Here is a 14552-nt window from a genome sequence, read left to right as displayed (position 1 = left end):
TTCTTTCCTAGGGCTGAGAGTGAGTGGTCACCCAGCTGGCTTTATGTCTAAAAGAGGACTAGAACTCAATAGTCTCCTAGTTTCAGCCTGATATCTTAAGTACTATATTAATTAATAATCCAATTTGTAGATAAAGTGTGCATGGCACATGTTGCTGCCACCACCTTGAGATAGACCTTACAAAATCATCTAGATGTTGAGACTCTAGAAACAGTGTAGAGAAGAGCAATAAAGATGATTAGGAGGGAATTAGACACTACTGCATACAATGAATGGTTGTAGGAAGTGGGTGATATGTGTTATCTAACAAAGGGAAGCCCTAAGGGTGATATGATAGCACAGTGGTCCCCAACCTTTTTTGTACCAGGGACCAGTTTCACCCAGAAACACTTTTTCAAGGACGGGGGGGACACTTTTTCAAGGAGGGGGGGAGGGGGAGGAGTCCAAGTTTGGTGGTTTGCTTGCAGACGTTTCATTACCTGACTAGATAACATCTGAAGTTGTTACCTAGTCGGGTAATAAAACGTCTGCCAGCAAACCACCAAGTTCAGGGAGGCTCAGGACAAGTCCCTGCAGGATGGCTGAGAAGCCCCGCCTCTCAGCCCTGCCTCCCTCAGCCTCATCCCTCAGGTGTCTCCCTCCCTCCCTCAGCCTTATCCCTCAGGTGTCTGCCTCGTTCCTCTCTCAGTCACTTTCTCGCTCCTCCACCAGCCCAGGAAGAAACTGCCTCAAAGCGCCCGTTCACCCCCACCCCGCCGCCCACGGTTCAATCCAGTGCTCCGTTCTGCCTGCCTGCCTTTGTTTCTGGTTGTTTCGGAGCAGCTTTGGCTGAGAATAATAACTATTCACCTCTTTTACTCAGCCGAAGCTGCTCCGAAACAACCAGAAACAAAGGCAGGCAGGCAGAACGGAGCACTGGATTGAACCACGGGCGGCGGGGTGGGGGTGAATGGGCACTTCGGAGGAGCTGCGCCGACAGGAAAAGCCACCCTGCTGGCTTCTTTGAAGCAGTTTCTTCCTGGGCTGGTGGAGGAGCGAGAGAGCGACTGAGAGAGGAACGAGGCGGGAGGAAACCGAAGCCGCTGAGCCGGAGAGCAGGACAGGCTTTGGTTGCTTCCTCCCTCCCCTTCTTTCATTTGTGCCCTTGATCCCTGATCCCAGCAGCATTCACCGAAGGGGAAGAAAGCCACCATTTTTATTTTATTTTTATTTTCTTTGCGGCCCAGTACCAAATGATCCACGGACCGGTACCGGTCCGCGGCCCGGTGGTTGGGGACCCCTGTGATAGCAGTCTTCCAATATTTGATGGGCTGACACAGAGGAGTCAAAACTATTATCTAAAGCACCTGAGGGCAGGACAAGAAGTAACAGATGGAAACTTATCAAGGAAAGATCCAACATAGAACTAAAGAGAAATTTTCTGACAGTGAGAACAACTAGCCAATGGCTTTCTTCCTGAAGTTATGGATGCTTCATCACTGAAGGTTTTTAAGAAGAGATTGGACAGGCATTTGTCTTGAATGGTATAGGGTTCTATGTTTGAGAAGGAAGATAGACTAGAAGACCTTCAAACCCTTCAAACTCTGTTATTTTGTAAATATTATGTGTGTGACCCTTTTAACTATTAAAATGTCAGTCAGTTTCATTTGTAGGTCCTGCTTAACGTGTTTGTATCCTGCCAATTTTAAATTTATTTCAAAACAACTTCATTTTGTTACATCCGCTTCTATTTTTTCTTTTAAGCCCACTTTTATTATGTCAGACAGTCTAAAGAGTAAGTTCTGGGTACACTGTTGCCAAATATCCTTAAATTCTTCCAGAGTTAAAATATATTTCTCCATTCTCTATTCATGGAAATTCTCCTTTAATTATAATTTTAATTATTTCTGGCTGCCTCTAGTAACCAACCTTCAAACTCTCCTCTTATTCAGAACTTCTTCCCCTGGAAGAGATTTCTTAAACTTACACTCAATTGTCATTTATTTTAATAAGATTTTAAATAAATTACTGGAAATATTCTTACAACTTTTTCAAAATCTTGTTTCCAGTCAATCTAGCCCTCTAGTGCAGGGGTTCCCAACCTGGGGTGCGAGACGATATTCCAGGGGGTGCGAGAAAAGTCCAGGTAAATAATAGGTTATTGGCTATATGTTGGCATTTTTATTTATTATTTATTTCAGGGGGTGCGAGGTTCGAGTGAAATTTCTTTAGGGGTGCAGGGTGAAAAAAAGGTTGGGAACCACTGCTCTAGTGCATTTTAAAACTTTACAAAACCACTCTTTTGTAACTTCTTTCAAGTTTTAAAAGGGGTTTAACATTTTTTTTTAATGTTAAACTTACCTAAATCTTTCACTTCCAGTTGGAGGAAAATCACTCAGTTTAATATGACTGGACATTCTTAATGTCCAAAAAGCAATTTATAAGCTACTTCTAATAAAAATGATTAAGAAGGGAAGTGAGCAAACTGTCTTTTTGAAAGGCAAACCACGGCTTGGGCATTGCTGTCCCTCCCAACTCTAAAATCTGTTGGAGATTATGGAACTATCTGTAAGGACACCCAAGTTTAACAGATAATCAGAGTTGGAAGGGACCTTGTAGGTCATCTAGTCCAACCCCCTGCCCAAGAGGGAGACCCTACACCATTGGCAGTCCAATCTCTTCTTGAAAGTCTCAAGTGATGGCGCTCCCACAACAAGTGATCCCAAGTTTCTTTCCTTCATCCAGAGAAGAATTTGGAAAGCTGTTTCCTCCACTGGTTCCACTTTCCACCATGATTATTGCCTATGTTAATAGTGAAGCTGTCTTAGTCAGCCATTGCTTCCCCAGAAATGGGATATTTTGTCTTTCAATATCATTCTAGCACTGATGATGCTATCTGGTTTGGCTATCTGCTATCTGGTTTGGCTAATGAAACATTGGCAAGAAAACAACCAAGGTCAGAGAACACCAAGGATCCCTCCTTTCAATATTTAGCATACTGTGTTACTTGGAAAATGAAAAGAAATACATAGTAACCAATTTAAGGCAATCAATCTCTCCTAAACATTTGGTAAGATTAAGAATCATATTGTCAGGACTCCGGCAGCTACTCTAATTAAATCATGAGCCTTGAGCTACGCTCCCAAAACTTGAAAGGACATCCAATTGGTCAGACTGACTGGGGGGGGGGGGGTGTCCCTTGTATACTCAGGCATTGGGATGAAGTCCATGCCACTAACTACCTTGAAGGGGGTAATCTCATGCTACTGTTAACAGCATTATTGTACGCAACCTCTGCGAAAGGCAGGAGGTCCACCCAACTGGACTGCTGATAATTCACGTAGCACCTCAGATACTGCTCTACCATGGCGTTCAATCTCTCTGCCCCCCCCCCCCATTGGTGCTTGGATGAAAGGCCAAGCTAAGACTCTGGGATGACCTAATTGATCGCAGGAACTCCCTCCCAAATTTGGCCGTGAATTGGACACCTCTGAGATAATTCTCCGTGGTACTCCATACAGACGATAGATGTGCTTCACGAACAGCTTGACTAACTGGCGGGCTGAGGGTAGTCCTTTGCAAGGTATGAAATGTGCCTGTTTGGAAAATAAGTCTATTACAGTCCAGATCACTGTTTCCTCCACTTTTCAGCAATTCCACCATGAAGTCCATTGCAATCTCCTCCCATGGCCTCGGCGACTCCGCTGCCATTTGTAGCACTCTGGGGGATTTTCCTGGTCATTTTTTTCATCGTGGTGCAGATGGTGCAATTTTTCACATAACTGTCCACGTCTTTCTTTATGCCAGGCCACCAGAACTGCCTCCGAGCCAAGTATAAAGTCTTTAAGAACCCAAAGTGGCCTGCTAGTTTGGTGTCGTGGCTCCTCTGAAGAACTAGGGTGCGTAGGGATTCCAGGACATGGAGTTTTGTCCCCTTCCATGCCAGGTTATCTCTTTTTGTCAAGGTGTGTTGATTGCCCCAGGTCTGCTAGCAGTTTGGTTTTGAGTTTCATAGTTAGATCATCTGTGGGTTGGTCTTGCTGATCACAGCTTTGTTGTCTGGTGGTTACTTGAGCAGCTATTTGGGTAGGGGGGGATGATGGTGTTTACGACCTCCTCCCTTTTGCATTTGTACTGTGGCATGTGGGAGAGGGTGTCAGCCAAAAAGCTCCCTTCATGTTTTAGCATGAAGTCAAATCGGTTGAAGTATTGAGCCCATTAGACTTGTTTGGGTGATAGTTTTCCCGGGGTCCTAAGGGCTTCCAGGTTTTTATGGTTGATCCAGACTTCAAATGGTCTCTGCCGCCCTTCCAGCAGGTGGCGCCAGAATCAAGGGTGACAGTGAATTACGTATCTCAGAGTTGGCTTTCTGTCAGGATTCTGGCAGTTATTTCAATTAAATCATGAGCCTCGAGCCACACTCCCAAAACTTGAAAGAATTTATTAGAAGTTAACATGCCGGCATTAGTCTGAGCATAGCCAACTCCGAGATACGTAATTCACTGTCACCCTTGATCCTGCTTTTCCCCTCACCCCTCTGGGTGTATCATCCAATGAAACACATCCATAGCCAAGAGTCATCAATTCTGCTCTCCAATTAGATTTTTGTGCAACATAAGCTTCAGTCATCTAATCAGTCTTTGAAGAAAATATGAATGGAATGTACTTTCAATTCCACACTGTTTCCTGCTCTTTGAACCCCCCCACCCTTTCTGTTGACAACTATAAAACATGTATACAAAATGTTTTATGAGTTGACACATAAATCAAGAACTGCTTTATTCCAGCTTTGTTTTCTTAAGGAGACCGATAAAATTTTAAACACCTTTATGCAATAGATCTGTTTAAAGTTTGATAGAAGATAGATTCCAAAATAATTTATCTCAGTATTAGCCAGGTTCAGGTATACCATTAAACTATGATTTTAATCATGCTTTGGCTACATTGTAATAGCGATTTGTACATTATTAAACCATAAATCATGATTTATAAACCAAAGACTCAGTTCAGAGATTATTTTAGCCAAAACCAAGCAAACCCCAGTAAGGCTTAGTGCAAATTATAGCTCTAGCCACTGTTATCCTAAATCAAATTATGGTCTATTCTGAAAATATATTTCATATGTTATATATCTTGTACTGCATTAATTTATCATGCTACATTATTACTATGTAACAGTGGTGTTATTCTACCGGTTCTGCCTGGTTCTGCCGAGCCAGTAGTGGCAATGAGCAGTGGAGACCGAACCAGTTCTCTCCGACGCTCCGTGTTGGGTCCACCAAAGCTCCCATACTAACCTTTATGTCCTGCTTTTGGAGCACAGCTGCTTTCTGCGGCACAACAATTGCCACAGACCAGCTGCTGAAGCGACAGGAAGAGTGCAGGATTGCAGGAGGTGAGTCAAAACGCTTCTGCGCCTGTGCAAAGTGTACGCGTGCGTGCAAAGTGTGCCCAAGCCACACCCACTGAACCGGTGGTAACAATTTTCAAAATGCACCATTGCTATGTTTGATTACTTTCTCTTCCAGATATTGAAGCTCAGAAAAAACCTAACCCAGAATTTTCATGCAAATTGCTAGGTACAAAGAAAATAGGTTGAGTGTGTTTGGTTGCTTAGCTACATCTGTTTGATGTCTGTAATACATAAATACTTACTTTGGCAAATCAAAAGGATTGACTTTTTATTTTACAATCACCTAGAGACCCAATTTAACTTCCTTATAATGCTTTCATAGTGTTCATAGCCTAATTTTAAATATCATAATTATCAATGAAACACAATAATACTTAGAATTTTTTCAAAGCAAGGATCAAGCTACATCAATTCTAATAACATCAAGTCTGCAATCCTAAAGTTAATTAACTGAAAGGAAACCCCAATAAATGCAGCTAAACTTGTTTCTGAGAGAAAAATGCATAAGACTGAGCTATAATAAGTCTGGATTTCAGTACTGATCAGAGGGATGCAGCACAAAAGCAATGCTGCACATTCTATTTTATAAGCCATTGTTCTAACCAGGAGACATTTTGTGAGGTTCCTCAGATATCTAAACATGTGTCTATTTTTAAAGAGCTGCAGTCTGCTTGATGCAGAGGTAAGAGACAATGAAAACTGCAAGGTAAAAATTGAGTTTATAATTGGATACATTTTCTCAGCTCTAACACTGCCTAACTCCTTATTCTTCTGAGCACATGCCATACTGTTCTAACAAAACAGACAAAATTCTGTGGTTAATAATACAACTGTCACATAATACTGAATAGCCTTGATAGCAAAAGCAATTATGATTTATTTTAAAACTCAACTACATGATTCTTCACATAGAAGTATCTTACATACATTTACAGGTAAAGCAACCCTACTCTCAAATATTTTGGCACTAATTTGTCTGCATATTTGACTTTTAACTTATATTATACATAGGATTAGACAGTTGGTTCTTTGATTGCAAGAACAAAACCATATTCTCTACAGTAATATCAAGAAAAAATATTCTGTATTTTTTGAATCTGTCAGTACATACAAAAATAAGGCAACTGACTCTAGTCTTTCCCATATAGAGGCCTGCAAGTTTTAGACAATAACCTCCATCAGTCCCAGCCACACTCTGTAGGATGATGGAGCTTGCTGCCCCATACTTATTGAAAGTTATTATGACCATGCTAAATTAGTAATGAGATTTTTTTTTTTTCAGAAAATATTTATAGGAAGAGCAAACTACAATCATTTTCAGCAGTGCTTTTTTTTGACTATTTGTTGCCCTGAGTTATTTAGAAAAATAATAAATATAAAAAATAAAGATGGGATAAATAATGATATATAACGACATACAAGCACAATAATTTAACAAGAATGTTATATACACATGACTATTAGATTATTTTCCCACTTAATTATATTCAAGCACCTTTTATTTTATCTTAATTCTTGTTCTCCTACCAAAATACTTTAAAAGATACAACAAAGACACTTCTACACATTTCTCTCCCTTTTCATTAATTCCAGACATTTTCTGCATCTGGACCAATGTGAGTTCTTCAGAATATGGGTCTTTATCGTGTTTCTAATGCTTGTAAAGCATATGCTTATTACTTAAAAAGTATTAATATCATCCTCCTATAGGTTCCAAATATACAGTGTATTTACCCATATGTTTCCTGTAGATACCCTAAAGAGAAAACGAGTTCTGTATGAGGAAATCTAATCCGGGCAGAGAGAAGCAGTTGTAGTAAAGACCTGAGGAAGAAGCATTTTCAAGCAAGTCGAAAGATAATAAGTGGGTGGAGAAGATGAGGAATGCCGGCACGACAGGAATCCAAATAAGATGGAGAACCTGAGGGGTTCCTTTCCGTCATAAAGAGGTACCATCATGGGATCCTCAAACCGGGGATCCCTTCTCCTAAAAAGTACACTAGACCTTTTCATCCCAAGCAATGCTTCAAGGAAAGAGGCCCTAGAGGTCATCCACTCCGACTCCAACTTCGGCCACACTGCCTCCCGCCCCCCCCCGCCCCCATTAACTCCGGGGCATTTCCAAGGAGCTAATTTTGGAGATTGGGGGAAAGGAAGATATACACTTCGATTCGGTTTTGCCTTAGAGGAAATACTTAGCGACACGCAACAGGGGTCGGGAAGGTGGGAGACAGAAAGCCGCCCCCATGGGTCCCCAAATCTCCACCCAGCCGAGACCAAGCGCCTCCTCTTCGCGAGCCCCCCTTTCGATCCCACCGCAATTTAGCTCCTCACCAAGCGGAGCTGGCTGGTCTCGTCGTAGGACAGGAAGCCGAAGATGCTCTCGATGGCCACAATGGGCAGCCCCACCAGCGTGTTGCTCTGCAGGAGCTGCTCCAGGGCCGGTGCTTCCCCCCGGGGCTGTGGCAGTGGAGGTGGGGAGAGCCGCGCCGAATCCATGGCGCCTCCTTCCCCTTCCGACAGGAGCCCCTCAGCCGCTAAAACTGCCGCCATCTTGGGGCCTATTCCCTTCCTCGGCTCCGGGAGGGGGCACTTCCTGTGGCAACGTTACCGCCTCCTTCTTCGGCGAGACAGTTAAAGAGACAGGAGGCCCCCGCTCTCTCCTGCAGCTTCGGGGACAAATTGTACGTTCAGTGTCAGTCTTTCGAATTCCGCAGTCTCAGGTTTAAGCTCCTAGAGACTTCTCTGCAAGCCCGTTCCAGTTAGTTTTCGGCTACTAGTGGTTGTCGAAGTATTCAAATTTGCAGGAATATATGCCAGCACAATTTCTCTTCTCTTCTGTTCACTTGCCCAAAGTCAGCCGAATTGGGCAGGACGACCCGTAAAATGCAACGCAATCCGGGTTCTAAAAATGTGACCCCCGACGTAAAGAACTTACTACAGTAACATCATTGAAGTCTAATTCTCTCGGTTTGGAATGCACTCCTTTTACGGTTACCAAACCTTGCAAAACCCTGTAGAGATTCCCTCATGTATGTGGGCGAGTGAGCACGAGAATGTCAGACAGTAAGGGAGCAGTTCAGTCCGAGTTGAAAAAACAAAACCTCTTCACCGATGCCTTCTCCGTTCTGTGAATAATCTTTTGCTTGGTTGTCACTGAGAGGTCTTCAACTTTTCTGGTTGAACTGGTTTGCAAGTCAAATTACAAGACTTTGCAAGCAGAATGCCCTAGGTATGTCATAGTTCTTAGGAAACTGTGTGATAGATACTCCTGAATGACTGCATTCTTTGGATATATAATCACTGTGTGGCTAATTATAGTACTGTATTACTTAGACAAATGGATGCACAGCTGTACCTGTAAAAGTAAAACGTGCTATTAAAACGCCAGGAAGAAAAACTCAATATGAAAAAGTATTAATTTTAGCTATAAATTAGAAATAGTTTACAGGGTTTATAAGTCCTAATGGATTAAAGATGTATATACCTTCTCTCACTGTTCTATTGATTTGGCAAAAGGTACTTTATGGGAATTTAATATAACTCTTTACATTTGGGGTTGGATTCACGCATCACTCTAAACAATAGTGGATTTGGTTTTATTTAATGTGGGTGAACCAAATCTGATTTTAATTATGTTTATGGCATAGTGCAATGACAATCTAATCAGTTGCAGCGTGTTTTGTAAAATGTTATTAAACTGGTTTATATTATAAGCCTAATTTTTGAGGAAACAAAGCAAATTCAAATATCTTGCTCACAGATACTGGCTTGTCCAGATGAATTTCTGACATGGCAGTTCTGTCAAATATGTACTTATTCAAATACTTTTCTGACCTTGTATCTATAATTATTCTTCCCTTTAATTTTCAAGTAAAACAGGTGTTTATTCCATTCTTCCCTCTCTGAATATATGTCTGAATCTCAGATGGGTTGCAGTGAGAGGGATAAACTGTAGCCTAGTTGGTGAAGTAGCAACAAGAACTATGGTACTGGTATTGCTGGTTTACAAATGTTACTAATTTACATTTGCAATGTAAATACTCACCAACACTAGGCACCAATAAATGAAAAACAATAGGGTGTCCCTGTGTGCTTCCATTTCAAAAGCAAGTATTACTTTAAATTAGTCACATATCATTTATTTTATTTATTGATTAGAAAATTTATATTGCCGCCTATTCGCCCATAGCGACTCAAGGCAGCTTACAGGGGTATAAAAACATATCAAAATAAAGCTAATAAAAGAAAATAATCAAATAATAAATTCATAAATTAATATAATAGCCCCTCACCCCAGCGACAGCAGATCACACCATCCATTTAATGGATTCCCTGCTCTGGATTCCCCAGGCCTGCTGGCAGAACCAGGTCTTCAGCAACTCCCAGAAGAGTGTTAGTGTGGGGACCATTCTAATCCCTGGAGGAATGATGTTCCAGAGAAAGGAAGCCATGGAGAAACCCTTCTTCTGGATCCCACTAAGTGTATCTCCCTAGGGGGTGAGACCTGCAACATTCCTTGCCTCTCTGCTCTAGTGGCTCAGGTAGATGTGACTGACAAGAGACAGTCCCTCAGATAACCTGGTTCAAGCCATGAAAGGCTTTAAAGTTGACAACCGCACTTTGAATTGTACCTGGAAGCAAATTGGTGACCAATGCAGCTCCCGCAGGAGAGATGATACACATGCACACCGAGGTCTGCACAAAACCATGCGGGTCATTGCATTTTGCACCAACTGGAGCTTCTGGATGCTCTTCAAGGGCAGCCCCATGTAGATTTGCAATACAATGTGTAGTTAGTGAGTTTTTTGTCCTGCCAAGTTCTCAAGACAGCTCACATTAAAAAATAAGGAACACATTCCAATCAGACTCTTAAAATTTCAGTTGATATTATTTTACAGCTCTCTGGATAATGAAAGATAAATTTGATAGAACATTTCAGTTCTTGAATCATATTAAATCAAAAATATAATTTTGACTTCTCACAATGGACAGATTTCTGCTTTCATTTGTGATTTCTTTCTTGGGGTTATTGTATATATGTTAAATTCTAAATATGTGACATTGCTTAATATATATCAGGCAGAAGTTGAACGGAACCAGATTTTAAAATCAGCAAAGTGCAATAATGACAATGCACACACAATAATACAAATTATATAAGCAGCCATTGCATAGTGTCATCATAATAGGTTATGCAAGCATGAAAATTATACTTGCATCACCTATTTTATTTGATGTCAAATGCATGGGTGACATTTGCAATTCTGTTGTTGCCTAGGGACGTAAAGCACTAACATGTTTGTGAATCCAATTGTTCATCATTACTTTTTAGTACCTTGAAATGAGTTATCTGTAACTGGCTAATCCCAAAAAACTAAACAGTACTAGTAGTTGGATAGTAGACCACTAGGAAATACTATGGCTGTAGTCGTTTTTTTAAAGAAACTTATTTTTATTACTTCAATTTAAATAGCTGCCTTGGAATATGACTCAGGACAGCATAATCAGTAAATAACCCACAGTTGAGTCCAACACAATGAACGTTTTTAAAAAAAACTAAGGATATAAATAAATCCTGGGATATTAAATTCTATTCCATTGTCCACATAATTTAGATGTGCTGCATCTGATTTATATAGTTTCTTTAGGCTAAAAGAGGACAAAAGCCTCAGTAAAGTGACCTCCAGTATTCCTTGCAATCTCCTTCAATAGGGACAGACAACAGTTCTACCTGGATAATATAGCTGCGATTATGATTCCCTAAGATGCTCTGAGACAGTGTTTCTCAAGTTTGGCAGCTGAAGTGTGACTGAACTTTAACTTCTAGAATTCCCCAGCAACACATCTTCAAGGTGCCACAGTTGAGAAACACTGATCTAAAGCATTCTGGGAAATTTTAAGTAAGGGGCTGGACACAGAACCTGGCATTGCTTGAAGCAGTAGATTAATAGGGCATCCCTGAGAGCTTGCCAAAGATACTGACTCAAACTTTTATTACTAAGGCAGTCCTAGGGTAATTTGTGGTTTTGACACATCTGCAGTTTAAAATAATGATTGGAGTTACCATTATGCTAATAATTGTAATTAGAGCCTTTTAAACCACATGAAGGGTGTGTATGGCATCTTACAAGAAAAAATCATGGTATGTAAGAAAAAATCTGAGTGGAAAGGAAGAGGAAGAAGAGGATATCTAAGGGCCAGCATGGGAAAAGATTAATAAATGGGTCTCTTGAATTTTTTTTAGCTTGTTATGGGTACATTTCTCCAGGACCCTTGTAATCAACCCCAAAGAGTTGTCATTAATTCAGCTACAAGTATTTTGTAAGTTAATTGGCTAATTCTATTTAAATTGAGAGTCATCACTATCAGAAATGTATCTGAGAAATCACTGTAGTCATACTAATGAATGTAAATCCTTTACTGCACCTATGACTTTGATCCTTTTTTATTCTTTCCTTCAAGTTAACTCCTAGCTTACTCAAGCCCATAATTGACTGTTTAGATTTTCATGCAAATTCTGAGGATGATCAGTTAAACTATAGAATGACTTCAGGCAAGCTTTAGCATAGTAAGCTCTCCTTGTAATATAAGCAGGGATTACAGTTTTTCTAATGAGGTCTGATATGACCAATAACTGAACAGATTTTATTTTTCCTTCCCAGTATATTGATTTGCCTTTTTAAAACCTAAATGGCCTATAACAGTGGCCCCCAACCTTTTTTGTGCCAGGCCCGGTACCGGCATCACAAAATGATCCGCAGCCCGGTATTGGCATCAGCACGCATGACAAGGCAAGGCGAGCTGAGTGACCGGCCAGCCAGCCGTCCCCCACTTCTCCCTGCCACCTTCAACTCCTCCTTTGTACCTTTGTTGATGGGCTTCGCTTCGGGACGGCTTCGGGATGGTCGCTCGGCTCGCCATACCTTGGGTGCTAAAAGAATCCTCGTGCCTTAGTTTCATTTGAAGCCCCCCCTTCGATGAAACTAAGGCGCAAGGATTCTTTCAGCACCCAAACGCAGCTTTCCAACCGGAAAAGCTCACCCGGAAGCACTTTCTCATCAAACAAGATGGCGGCGCCCAGCAAACTGGCGGCCTGGTAGGAAATGTTCCACGGACCGGTACTGGTCCACGGACCGGTGGTTTGGGACTCCTGGCCTATAAGGAAGCTATCTCAAGGATGATATCGCTCTCTCTATTTACATAAGCATCAGAAGCATGCTGTAAGCTCCCAGTACCTGAAGTGCATGTGGCGTGCACAGAGATTTTATCTCTTTCCTGCTCGCTTTTTGAGAGATATCAGGCTGAAAAATGCAGAGACTTTTGTTTATATTAACAAGTTATCTACTGTAAATCTATGCTGTGTTATGTTTTCAAAGTCATAATTGAATAGCAGAACACAAATATTTTAAAATCCTATTATAAAAAACACATAATCAAAACATCACTGAGATGTGTTCATCCTAGTCCATGCTACTTTAAAGTGCTCTCTAAATATTTCTAAAATCCATTAGGAGGCAATCTGTGGTTGTATGAAGACAATGTGTATTGTTTAGATGTATAAAATCAGAAAGACTGAGACGAAAAAGAATAAGGTATGATAAAGCATACTTCATTAAAAAAAAACCATGGGTTTTTTTCACATAGCATACTAAATCAAACTTATAGCTTGGTGCAATTTGTAAATGGAGTGTATGTGGACATCCATCTGAGAAAGGTAGTGAAAAATGACACTTAAGGTATTGTAATTTAGTTCATTTGGATATTTTGGATGTCTTCATGGAAATGGAGTAGAAAGGGGAAATACAAAAAATATTCATAAACATTATATAGCACGGTATATATCCCCCCCCCTTATTTTATTTTACTCTTCTGGGTGAGAGTGTTGTTGAGAATCTGTTTGAATGGTCATAACTGGAATTTTAAGGCAGGAGTATCAGAAATGTTAGTCAATAGGACTTATCCTTCTCATTGTAAAATTTTAATAAGGAAGACTAATAAAACAAAGCCTAAATTTCTGTGATTTTAATTGTGGTTTTCCTGTGTTAGATTTATATATTGTTAGTGGTATGATTTGATTAAGTGCCAAGTTTCATAGTATCTTATATTCTGTCTTTAATGGATATGGTACCACTTCCCAATACAAGAATGGAATTCAATCTAGGTGAGCTCCTGCTTGATAAGCAGATAGCAACTGTGGCCAAGAAGACCTTTGCATAACTTTAGCTCATGTGTCAGTTGTGGCTGTTCCTACCTGGGAGGCTTTTCAGTCACTCATGGTGATCGTCCAACTTGATTACTGCAATGTGTTCCATATGGGGTCATCCTTGAAGACTCATGGAAAGACTCAACTGGTTCTGAATATGGCAATGTATAGCAATGCAATACCCCTCCTCTGAAAGATGCTGGTCACTGCCTATAAAGCCCTACATGGCATAGGATCCAGTTGCTTGTAGGACTGCCTGTTTCCCTTAGTACCTGCCCACCACTTGATCTGACAGGGTTGGCATGCTCTGGGATCCTTCAATTAAACAATGTTATCTACCAGGAGCTCAGAAGCACACACCTTCTCTGTTGAAGGAGCGGAATGAAGTCTACTCAAGATCTAGGTAGCCTACATCCTAAGGACATTTTTGAAGATTTAGCTGTTTGCCCAGGCCTTTGGCTAGGATGAGTGTAGTCTCTTTCCAAGGAGCAGGTGTGTGTTTGTTTGCCTGATTTTGCCATTCTTTGCTGGTTCTTTATAGCTATAACGAATATACAGCTATATTGTTTTGTAATTTTTATAGCTTTTTGTGAACTGCCCAGTGATGTTGGGAGTTGAATGGTATACACATTGAATTATGATGGTTTACACTAGATTTGGCATTTTTATCAACCAGTCAAGTTCTTCCCAAGGACGTCAGATAGAATATGTTGATGTTTCATGGGATTAAAGGTATTGTCACAGGATGTAAGATGTTCTGAGTAAAGCTGCCTTTTGCAATTGACAGGTGGTGATTTTGTCAATTCCAATTATGTTCAAGTGGTGCTCCAGCTGTTTCGAGATTGCACCCAAGGCACTATATTGCTATTGATACTACCTTTGCTTTATTTTGCCACAGTCATTCTATTTTTATTTGCAGGTCTTGGTATTTTGTTATCTTTTCCAGTTCTTTCT

The 14552-nt window shown here is 40.8% G+C and overlaps 2 protein-coding genes across 2 annotated transcripts in view; one reads left to right on the top strand and one right to left on the bottom strand.

Moving 5' to 3' along the window:
• FBXO28 (F-box protein 28) overlaps window positions 1–7973 on the bottom strand; it is a 32642-nt gene extending 24669 nt beyond the window's left edge. The window contains exon 1 of the mRNA XM_087934143.1: window positions 7727–7973. Coding sequence (XP_087790269.1) covers window positions 7727–7945 — 219 coding nt within the window. The 5' untranslated portion in view covers window positions 7946–7973. The remainder of the gene's footprint in view (window positions 1–7726) is intronic.
• Window positions 7974–9271: 1298 nt separating this feature from the next.
• The window catches only part of TP53BP2 (tumor protein p53 binding protein 2), a 65733-nt gene continuing 60452 nt past the window's right edge, over window positions 9272–14552 (top strand). The window contains exon 1 of the mRNA XM_087934095.1: window positions 9272–9381. Within this exon, the coding sequence (XP_087790221.1) occupies window positions 9379–9381 (3 nt within the window). The 5' untranslated portion in view covers window positions 9272–9378. The remainder of the gene's footprint in view (window positions 9382–14552) is intronic.

Source organism: Pseudonaja textilis, chromosome 1 (genome assembly GCF_049901715.1).
Source record: "Pseudonaja textilis isolate UNSWEBS1 chromosome 1, rPseTex1.2, whole genome shotgun sequence".
NCBI classification, from domain to species: Eukaryota; Metazoa; Chordata; class Lepidosauria; order Squamata; family Elapidae; genus Pseudonaja; species Pseudonaja textilis.
This window is presented reverse-complemented; position numbering and strand designations above follow the sequence as displayed.